The sequence below is a fragment of the Narcine bancroftii genome, chromosome 4 (assembly GCF_036971445.1).
Source record: "Narcine bancroftii isolate sNarBan1 chromosome 4, sNarBan1.hap1, whole genome shotgun sequence".
NCBI lineage: Eukaryota > Metazoa > Chordata > Chondrichthyes > Torpediniformes > Narcinidae > Narcine > Narcine bancroftii.
This window is the reverse complement of record NC_091472.1, coordinates 90,944,521-90,956,441: the sequence shown is the minus strand read 5'-3', so window position 1 is coordinate 90,956,441 and position 11,921 is coordinate 90,944,521. Positions and strand designations below refer to the sequence as shown.

The 11,921-nt window shown below is 39.3% G+C and overlaps 1 protein-coding gene across 16 annotated transcripts in view; it reads right to left on the bottom strand.

The window, feature by feature from the left end:
* Positions 1-777: 777 nt before the first annotated feature.
* The window catches only part of map4k3a (mitogen-activated protein kinase kinase kinase kinase 3a), a 350,582-nt gene continuing 339,438 nt past the window's right edge, over positions 778-11,921 (bottom strand). For 15 of the 16 annotated variants that reach the window (XM_069931965.1, XM_069931966.1, XM_069931967.1 and 12 more), the window contains 4 exons: positions 7,804-7,896; positions 6,826-6,896; positions 6,331-6,386; positions 778-2,370 (listed from right to left, as the gene is read on the bottom strand). In XM_069931965.1, coding sequence (XP_069788066.1) covers positions 2,283-2,370; positions 6,331-6,386; positions 6,826-6,896; positions 7,804-7,896 — 308 coding nt within the window. In that variant the 3' untranslated portion in view covers positions 778-2,282. Of the gene's footprint in view, positions 2,371-6,330; positions 6,387-6,497; positions 6,696-6,825; positions 6,897-7,803; positions 7,897-11,921 lie in introns of all 16 variants that reach the window. The other variant, XR_011355889.1, reaches the window with a different exon arrangement.

Genomic DNA, 11,921 nt, shown 5'->3' with positions numbered 1-11,921 from the left:
ATACTTTCATACTCCTTACCATGTCAATACAACTTAGTTTCTTCATCTTGAATTAGCCCATTAATATTTGCTGGTTTATCAGCATTTAAACAGCATTTTTTTTTCTGAATCTTCATACCGCTGTGAATTTTCCTAATTTACACTGTCCCACCAGCTATATGACCAACTCAGACATCAAGCCAGGCATCAGCCAGTGAAGAAGACCAACATATAGAGCCACAAATGGCCCAAGGAACATTGACATTTCTATCACCCAGGGTGTTTTCTTCAAAACCACAAAGCGATCTGTGATCATGTACAAAATAGTGTTTTTGCTGCATTCCTGTGAAACTTCTTTGGCTTGGCACAATAGTATTTAGATATCCATTACACTGCTCATGTTTCTTCTGGTCAAAAGAAATGCACCCCAGTCATCCCAAAGAAGGTAGATTCTATTACTCAGTATTAAAATATAAACGATTGAACTGGCCAACAGTTTTTGTGCACCCACCCAGTTACCAGCTCAAATGGCCACTGGGCAGTGAAACCATTAAGAAAGAAAACTGTTGGCCAGTTCAATCGTTTATATTTTAATATAGACTTTCACTATCGACTGCACAGATAGACAGTTGTTGTGTAGTGGTTTTATATACTGCATGGAGGTCAATACAGAATAGGTAAGAAAACATCAAGTTTTACATGCAGTAATTGGACAGTTTGTTTGGGGAAAAAAAAGCAAATTATAGAACATATTTTGACCAGCATTCTTTAAAAAAACATAAATGCAACCCTTCAATGTAAACCCTTCAAATTTATTTTACAGTATATACATAACCAGAAACAATAAAATGAAACATGTCAGTAATTTGGCTAATTAACACAAATCATAACTTTTGTTCCCACTGACCATAATCAAATGAAAACATAGAAATGTATAAAAAAGTAACATGCCTAACTGTGCAATTATCTTGATAATTTATACAAATATTAGATACTTCAAACTGACTTGAATCAGTAGAAAATCTCTAATATCAATAATGCTTTTATGCTGAGTGTTTCCCACAAAAATAGTATCTACATGAGGTAGAAACACTTAAGTAACTTTTGTTGTGTATAAAGGAGCATACAAGTGTTTGGGGAGAAGCACTGATGAATCTATATAGATTTGGCAGAATGAGGCTAACACAAGGCAGTTCCAATTAATAAATTGAAATTGGATGTTTCAAACCCCCACCATTTAGAAAATTAAGTCTTTGTTTGTTTACAAAAGTTATTGGCAGCTGAAAATGTATAACTGTGATATTAATGCAATGGTATAGTGTTACATCAAAAGTTGTGTATAATCTTGTGAACAAAAGTGAGAATTTTGCATGTTTGTACCATGGTTAAAGCTCTTTACAGTGTTTTCATTTTCCATATACAAAATATACAATTGTATTTGCTTTGAAGTTACTCCAACAAAGGCAGCATAACTTCAAAAAAACATTACACTTGTATTTAATTTTTGCTCTGTAAAATGCACGTTACTTGGATAGTAAGTTTGCCAACCCAATCCATTTCTTTCTGTGTTTAAAACATGATATATAAAAAGACATCAACAGCCTAAACAGTGGCACTTTTCTGCTACTCTTGAAAATAGGACAATTAAATCCAAATGGATGCCCAAAAGTTCACTAGATAACTACGTGAGTAAAATACATCACATTTTCTCAGTATTACTGTGCAAACTTAATACCAGTGTACTTGCAAGAAAACTGTTAAAACCAACAAGCAAACAACTGAAAAGTTTGGATTACAACCCTTCAAGATTACTCCAATTCATATCTAAATTACACTTTAAAATACAACAGTGTTAGTCAATGATCACATGGGTACACTGCTCATTTTTTGCTGCAAAATATATACTAATCTCAACAGAATGAAGTAAAACCCAAATAATTCCTTAAAAGCAGTACCCAAATTAAGTTTTGCATCATGCAAATCTTTACACACCTGTACAGTAAAGATACTTAACTGTACATCATATGCACCTACTATCTACATTGAATTAAACTGCAACTTCAACAAGATGAAGAATGCACTGGAAAAACTACACATTTATGTACAAAGATTACATATGGTAAACCAAGCACTTGTGTAGAATTTTGAAATTCAGGTGACTGTGGCTCTTAATGTTCCCCCACATTTTACGCCACAATAAATAAACCAATTTTTTTTGTCCATAATATAGACAGAAGTGTAACTTCCGATCATTTTCCTTGCTGAAGAAACCAGTCACAAATTCTCTTTGTGCACTCCACCAATTAATAGCTGTTTTCATGGCCAGCTAAGATGTACAAGTTGCTATTGGCAGTTGGGTTATCTGTTGGTCTACTTTCCAGCACCACAACTCTACAAGAAAATAAAAGCATTGTTAATAATTTTTTTCTTATTGAATTGGCATCCATGTCAAATGTTACTTAAAAGAAATGAGTACAACTTCCCAATGGTTTTCCCTTTGTTCCCAAGTTTCACAGACCGGAAATAATCCCCCTGTATGTAGAGTTTACATATCACAAGTAGTACAACAGTGACACCCAGCAAATAGAGCATCTTCAAGCCAACCACACGTGGGGAAGGAGAACACAAAATACAAAGATTCTTAATATTTATTGTACAGCAATCCCTGTCACGCCATGTACAGAGTGAAGACAGGACATTGTGTGTATTACTCAAGAATCAATTTATTGTCCTAGTAATAAAACAGTGTAATATTACATGAAATTTCTTTTTAATATTACATGAAATTCTTTTTAATGTTACATGAAATTTATTTTTTGCTTGCTGCAAGGCAGACAGATTTCCCACCAGCAGGAACTGCCTAAATGCCTCTTACAGCCAGAGAAAGATGCAAAAGAGAGTATCCCCACCCCACAGAGTCACCAAGTGTCCGCAGATTCACCCCCAGCCCACGCAGCCACACAGACTTCAGTCCAAACCATTGGCAAACTGAGCTCCAGATCTGAACCTTCAACGTCCTCGGCACCTCCTCGCATCCCAGTTCCGATACCTGGCACCCTCCAGCCAGTTCGAGCCAGTCTCCAGCAATCCTGAGCCCGGCGTGTGTCACCTGACAGCAGTCTCCAGCTGCCTGCCACATGCACTGACCCCTCAGCCACAGAGCCCCCTCAATGGTCCGCTGCTGTGGTCACCGTCCTGTTGGTCGTCTCCTCTGCTTCTCCTGTCTTCTGGTGCCCTGCTCCAGCCCTCCGCTTCCCTGGAGTTTGCAGCCCCTTGAGGCTGCTACCAATTAACAGGCACTGCCATCTTGGCCACCGACCCACGGTTGTGGGATTTCAACTAAGACCAGCGTCGGCTCCCTCAATGGGCTGCTCAAAGCCCATGTGGAGCTGATAGCAGTTAACTGGGCGTCTGGACCCCTTGGGAGTGCTGCATCTCTGCTCCAGAGGCCGCGCCGTCATCTTCGAGCTTTTGTAGTAAGTCTGATCCTAAGCAGAATTAGACATGACTCAACTGATTCTTGTCTGTAATTCAATTTATCAGATAATCTTTTAGGGTAGAGGAAGATAGACTAGGAAGGTAAATTATGGGACAATCAAAACATTAAAATTATGTGCTAACTCCATGAAGAAGGAATATACCAATCTCAATTTATATTAATAATTGGGTTTTTATTGAGGGACATCTATTCATGGATGGTTTACGATTCACGTTTCTGCTTCAAAATACACTCAGTGGTTACCCCATAAAGAGATGCCATTATACATACAAGAGAGAGGCTCTTCTGAACTTAATTGGATATTAATGTTGAATATTAATAATCCAATTACTTTGGACTTTTAGAGGACTAGAAAATTGCAAATATCACTCTACTCTTTCAGAAAAGAGAGAGGCAAAAGACAGGAAATTACAGGCCAGTTAGCCATACTTCAGTGGTTGGCAAAATTATTCATTATTCAGGAAGAGGTTTTGGGGTACCTGAATACAGGTTAAATATACAGAAGTCAGCATGATTTTCTTCATGGTAGATCCTGCCTGACAAAACTTTTGGAAATATTTAAGTAACAAGCAGGATAAACAAAGGAGAGTCAGTGGATGTTGTTTACTTGAATTTTCAGAAGACTTTTGACATGGTGCTGTACGTGAGATTCAAAACAAGATGAGAGCCTACAGTATTATGGGAAAGGTAACAGCATAGATAGAACATTGGGTGACTGAAAAAAAAACAAAGTGTGGGAATAAAGGAGGCCTTTTCTGGCTGAATGCTGGTGACTAGTGGTGCTTAGCAGGGATCAGTGTTGAGGGTGGCTGTTGGAGCTACTGTAACCGTAGAGCTGCTACTGATGTGGACCCAGGGACAGTGGGGAGTGGAGTCAGAGAGCTCACCTGCAGAGTATTACTGACCAGTCCAACTCCTGACAGCTCCGTACAGGCTTTAACCACCTTGTTAAGATAGCCAATGGTGTTTTATTTAAAATCCCGCAACCATGTGGTCTTGGCTCCAAGATGGCGGCTCCTGTATTTGGCGGCAGCACTGAGGGGTTGCAGACTCCAGAGGAGGAGTGGACTGGCGCAGGCCCCAGTAATGGGGAGTACACCCTCCATTGAGAAGGAGAAGCAGAGGAGAGGACCCTAAGGACAGTGACCACAGCAGCAGACCAGCAAAGGACTCTGCGGTTAAAAGACATACAGAGGTGACAAGCAGTTGGTGACTTGCAGGCAAGAAAACCACACAGGCTGCAGCTGTTGACTTGAGGTCAAAGGACTTTCCAGGTTGTAGACTGCTGGAGACTGGTTCATGAGAACTCGGAATTGGGATTCAAAAGGATGCTGAGGGCAAGAAGAGCTCCTGAAAGACTCTGGGTGCTGAAGGCTTCCTCATTGTGTCGGAGGTTTGGATCTGAGCTCGGGCTGTTGATAGATTTTTTTTGGAATATTTTATTTATAATAAGATTGTCAATAGTTTGAACTGAACTGGAGTTTTGTGTTGCTGCAGAGACTGCAGGAGCACTGGAAATGAATCCACAGATGCTCAGTGACTCTGGGGGGGACTCTCTTTTGTTTTTTTTTCAGACTGTAAGGGGAGCCAGGCAATGCTAATACTAATGGTGAATCTTTGTGTGCCTTAAGGCAGACAAAAGGCAATTTTGTGTTATTACATTTCTGTTTTATTACATGACTATAAAGAGTATCTAATCTGATAATGTCAAAATTCATGGCTCTTGTGGCCATTTGCTGATGACATGAAGATAGGTTAAGAGGCGGGTAGGGACTTGGATAGATTTGGAAAATGGGCAAAAAGTGACAGATGGAATACAGCGTAGGGAAGTGTATGGCCAGGCACGTTGGTGGAGGAATAAAGGAATAGACTATTTTCCCAAGGGGAGAGAATTCAGAAAGCAGAGGTCTAAAGGAACTTGGGAGTTCCAGTGCAGGATTCCCTAAAAGTTAACTTGCAGTTTGAGTCGGTAGTAATGGCAATTCATTTCAAGAAGACTGCAACGTAAAAGCAAAGATGTAATGTTGAGGCTTTATGAAGCAGTTTGACCCAGAAAGAATGCACTGGTGTTGAAGAGGGTCCAGTGGAGCTTTATGAGAAAGATCCTAGGAATGAGAGGGTTAATATTGATGATTATAGGCCTGTACTCGGAGTTTTGAAGGATGAATGAAGATTTCATTGAAATGTTCTGAATATTGGAAGGGCTGGATGAGTGCACATGGAAAAAATGGACCAGAAGGCGTAACCTCAGAATAAAAGGATGTCCCCTTTAAAATAGAGACAAGGTGAAATTTCTTCCCTCAGAGGTAATGAATCTGGAATTCATTGCTACAGTTGGCAGTGAGGCCAAGTCATTGGGTATATTTAAAACAGAGGTTGACAAGCTCTTGTTAGTTAAAGATTATAGGGAGCAGGGAGGAGAATGGGGTTGAGAGGAAAAATAGATCGGTCATGATTCTAATGGAGGAGCAGGCTCTTTGGGCCAAATGGCATAATTCTGCTCTTTGGTCATGGTTTTAACTAAAAAAGCTATATTCCCAGGACAATAATAACCCTACCATATATTGCTCCTTTACACATCTGAATATGCCTAATGCTATAGCACACTTGATCTACAGAATATCTAAGTACAAGATGCATTAGTTGCAACTCAGAGTAACCATTATATTCAATTTTGTTACCTGACAATGTTAAAAAACCCTGCAATTTTACTGTTATATTTTCTTCACATTGTGCCCAAAATTAAAGTGTCAATCTGTTTGGAAGTAGATTCAAAGTAATGTATATCTGAATTTATTTGAAATACAGATTTAAAATGTTTCTGAAGCATTAGCACAGAGTACACTACTTACCTGTCAGAGCCTAAAAGTTTGAAGATTCTTGAATTATCACAAATTTCTTGTGTTATCTGGGGAAAATAATCCAGTACAGGTATTAAAAGTTATACTTGTAGTAATATTAACTAGGCTTCTAGTTTCACAAAACACATTTTAATATTGATTAACTGGAGTTAACTGACCTCTGTTTCAGTGCAATCAATTCATCATTCTTAAAGAGCAAAGTCTTCCTTTGAGAACACACTAGGGTGTGATTTGATATATCGAAGTGTTAGGTGATGTTTAATGAGATGATAAATAGGAGTGAGGGTGTTTGTATTATTCTCGTAAACCTTCTGCTCGGAAGTACGCATAGCCAATTAAAGCATATATAAACCTCACTATGAAATCAATGATAAATAGAAAAAGATCTTCAGAGTTTGGTGAACAAGTTTCCATTTACACTTTGTCAAATTTTTTTTTCCAGGTGGAGTTCAAGAATACATTACAAATAAGAATATATTTCATTACCTCATTCGATTTAAAACTTCTTCCCTGCATTCCATGTTTCCAGAAAGCAAGCACACTGTCCTGTAAACAAACTAACAAAGAGGTGGGGGGGGGGGGGGGGGAGAGGGGTGTCAAATTACTGTTCACCGAGTTTCAGATTTTCAAAATTGAACAATTTAAATCCAAAATGTTACAAAAGTTAAATATTCTTTATAACAGAATTTAACCAATTTCACATTCAGATAAATTCAGACTCAATGATGGGCTTGTTCTTTTCAACTCACTACCTGTATTCCAAGTGCCCTATCAATGGAACATCTTAACCAATTTGCAGTGGGAACTTGGAATCTAACACAATCAATATGTAGGTCATGCATTGCCAAAATAAACCAGGCGTGAAATACACTTTACCATAACGAATCTTCTCACATCAACACTCTTCATATAGCACTTTTATATCATAATCAAAAAGAGTTGCTCTGGGTTGACTCAAAACTATTAAAACTAAATCCTCTGATGGGCCTTGGCCTCATCCTCATTTTCCTTTGTTTTAGTTCTGAACACAAATTTTGAAAAGGAGGATTGCTAAATACAATAAAGAACTGCGGCTACACTGGTGACCGAAAAAACAAGGTATTGACTGCAGACCTGATCGACATAAATTTATCAATGCATTCCCGCACAACAGACAGACTTCTGGTCATGCTGAAGAGAAATTAGAGAATTCAAAGGGAAGTCTTAATCATATTTCATGTGATTGTTTGACGCGCATAACTAAAAAGATTTATATTAAAGATGATTGAATCAATTGAGTAAATAGCTATGTTGATGCCTTTTTGATTACAATAGTTCAGATTTCAGCAATGTAATAAATGTGATAAAAATGCACTTAATTAGCTATCAACAAAGTTTCATACAAGTACTTTTTCACCAAGTGCAAAGCCCTTTATCAATGCAATAAATCACGACTCTCACAAAGGATTAACAAAAATTTCTTACCTATTGACTCAATTTGAAAAGTGAACGTCAGCTCTGAAGACAGCTTTCTGCTAGATTTCAATCTACCTCGAAGATTTACAATCTTTAAGCATCCTAAAACGTTAAAATACAGAACAGGATAAGCATCTGAATAACATAGTATTAACTGGTATCCAGACGTAACAGTTGTGTCACAAACAACTCCTTAAAGTATTCTGAATATACAACATGCCTTGAGAAATAGGAGCAGGAGTAGCTTTACACACGACTGTGTGGCTTGGTACGACACTATTTACTAATTTTCAGGCGATACCACAGTAGTGGGCTGTATAAAAAGGTGCGATGAGTCAACATAAAGGAGGCAGACTGAAAATTTGTTTGAATGGTATACTAACAATAACCTCGCACTCAATGTCACCATAATCAAGGAGCTGATTGTAGACTTCAGGAAGGAAAAACCAGAGTTGTAAAATTCAATGATTATTGGGGGATCAGCGGTGGAAAGGGTGAGCAAATTTAAATTCCAGGGAATCACCGTCTCGGAGGACCTTTTCTGGACACAACATACTAATTTCATTGTAAAGAAAGCACATCAATGCCTTTACTTCATCAGGAGTTTGTGGAGGTCAGTACAACATCGGAAACCATGGCAAATTTCTACCGATGTGTGGTGGAAAGTGTGCTGACTGGCAGGTTTGGGGTTATCAATACCTTTGAGTGGAATTCCCTACAAAAGGTAGTGGACACAGCCCAGTACATCACAGGTAAAACTCTCCCCACTATCGAGAAAATCTACGTGGAACCGTTGGAGAGCAGCAGCAATCTAAGATCTGCAGCACCCAGGACATTAACTGTTCTTGCTACTGCCATCAGGAAATAGAAAGATGCCACAAGACTTGTACCATCAGGGTCTGGAACAGTTGCTACCCCTCCACCATCAGACTCAATCAGAGACTCATTTAAGGATCCTTACTTTGAATATTAATTATTACTGAATATTTACTTTTTTCTGTATTTGCAGTTGATTTGTTTACATTTCTTTCTTTATTTACATTTCTCTCCTTGTATACTTAACTTTTTTTGAATACAGTTTAAACTACTGATAAATAGAAATTCTGCCTAGTCCGCAGGAGCAAGAATCTCTTCGGATTGTATGCGATGTTGGATAAGTACTCTGACAATAAATTTGAACTTTGAGGAGTGGGCCACCTGGCTTGCCAAGCCTGCTCTACCATTCAATAAGTACATGGCTGATCAGGTTGTGGACTCAGCTATATGTACTTTCCTGCTCCACAAAACCCTTAATTTCTCTACTATTCAAAATTCCATGAGGCCATTTAGCCCATTGAATATGCTCCACCATTAGAAATGTGGCTGATGTATTTTTCCTCTCAAACCCACTTCTACTTATAGCTAGTGAAATCCTTACTCATCAAGAACTTAACAACCTCTACTCTAAATTTATCCAATGACTGCCTCCACTGCCATCTGTGGCAATGAAATCCACACATTCATCACCCTCTGTCTGAAGAAATCTCTTATCATCTCTGTTCTAAAGGGACATTCTTTTATTCTGAGGTTGTGCCCTCTGGTTCTAGACTCTCCCACTACTGGAAATATCTTCTCCACATCCACTATATCCAGCCCTATCTATATTTGGAATGTTTCAATGCGCTCCCCCCTCCTTCTTCTAAACAGGACAGAGATCCATCAAGCATTCCTCATACATTAACCTTCTCATCTCAGGATCATTCTCGTCCATCTCCTCGGTACCTTGTTGCATCCTTCTTCAGATAAGATCCTGCTCATAATACTCAAAATGTGGACTGACCAATGTCTATAAAGTCTTACAATTACATCCTTACTTTTATATTCTTGCAAACAGATTGGCCGACTGTGTACCAAAAATAGTAAAACTAGATCAAACTGGATTTATTAAGAAAAGACGAACAACAGACAATGTCTGTAAGTTCATTAACTTAATCCATGCAGTACAAGGAAATAAGACGCCAACAGTGGCTGTTGCTTTAGACGCAGAGAAAGCCTTTGACGGGGAGAATGGAATTATTTATTCAAAGTATTTCAGAGGTTCAACCTCTGAACAGAGAGGTGGAGAGGATGAACAAGTGTAGGTTCTTGGGAGTCACTATCTCGGCGGATCTTTCCTGGAACCAACACACCAATGACATCATGAAGAAAGCCTCTACTTCCTCAGGAGTTTGCGGAGGAGCTAGTGGAGTTGTTCAAGTGAACCGGTACGGACTTGAAGGGCCGACATGGCCTGTTTCTGTGCTGTAAACAGTTATATGCTTATGGAATGCTAGCACTGAATTTGTCTTCCTTTACTACCAACTCACCCTGTGAGTTAACTTGTACTAGGACTCCCAAATCCATTGGGACCTCTTATTTCTGAATTTTCTCCCCATTTAGAAAATAGTCTACTTCTTTCTGCCTTCTGTCAAAGTGCATGATCCTACACTTCCCTGCACTGCAGTTCATCTGGCACTTCCTTGCCTATGCTCCCAACCTGTCCAAATCCCTCTGCAGACTCCCTACCTCCTCAACACTACCGGGCCTCCACCTATTTCTGTATCATCCACAAACTTGGTTATGAAGCTATCAATTCCATCATCTAAATTATATACATAAAACATGAAAAGCAGCGGACCCAACACCAACCCCTGCGGAACACCACAAGTCACCAGCAGCCATCCGAAGGCCCCCTTGATTCTCACTCTTTTCCTTAAGGTTCTATCCATGCTTGTACCATTCCTGTAATACCGTAGCTCTGATCTTGTTTAGAATCTTCAAGTGCAGCACATTAAGTAAACAACACCCATTGACATAAACATGTATCTGTGTCTTAAATATACTCAGTGAAGCGGCCTCTACTGCTTCATCTGGCAGAGAATTCCACAAATTAGCTACTCCTTGGGAGAACAGCTCCTCATCTTTTTTTAAATACACTTCCCTGAGGTTAAACTAGATTTCCAGTGCAAAGAGTCAAAGGAAGAGGTAGTTGGCACACAAGTGGAACAGCTGGTAGGGAGTTTGTGTGGAAGGACAGGATGGTAGGGCAAAGTTGCAGCCATAGGTATACGATGCATTGCAATCGGGACACAGAGTCAAAAGTAACAAATAAAGGGCTATAAAGATTTTAGATTTAAATGCATGCAGGATAAGAAATAAAGTGGATGACCTTGTAGTACAGCTACAGATCGGCAGGTATTGAGTTACCATTACGGAGTTGTGGCTAAAAGATAGATGTCATTGGGAGCTGAAAGTCCAAGGATACACACTATATAAAAAGGATAGGCAGGTAAGCAGAGGGAATGGCGTGGCTTTGTTGGTAAGGAATAACATTCAATTGTTAGAAAGAGGTGACATGGGATCAGAAGATACAGAATCATTGTGCATCGAGTTAAGAAATGGCATGGGTAAAAGTACACTGTTGGCTGTTATATACAGTCCTTCAAATGGTAACCAGGATGTAGACAACAATTTGCAACAGCAGAGAGAAAAGACATGTCAGAAGGGCAGTGTAATGGTAGTCATGGGGGATCTTAACATGCAAGTAGATTGAGATAAGCAAGTTGGGACTGGATAGAGATAGAGAGAGAGAGAGAGAGAGAGAGAGTGAGAGAGAGAGAGAGAGAGAGTGAGAGAGAGAGAGAGAGAGAGAGAGAGAGAGAGAGAGAGAGAGAGAGATTGATTTTGTAGAAAGCCTACAAAATGGCTTTTTAGAGAAGCTTGTTGATGAGTCCAGAAGGGGTTCAGTTGTACTGGATTAGGTGTTGTGTAATGTACTTGAGGTGATAGAGAGATTACGGTAAAGGAACGATTAGGGGGCAGTGACCACAATATGATCAAGTTCAATTTGAGATTTAACAATGAGAAAGTCGGATGTGTCTGTATTCTTCAAGGATATAAAGAATTAGAGAGGTGAGAGTAGATACAAGTTCACTAGAAAATGATGCTGGAGAAATAATAATGGGAGACAAGGAGATGGCAGAGGAACAAATTAGTATTTTTCAAGTCTTCGCTGTGGAAATCACAAGCAGTGTGCCAGATGTTGAAGAGTATAGGGAAGGGAAGTGAGTGCAGTTACTATTTCAAAGGAGAAGATGCCCATAAAGCTG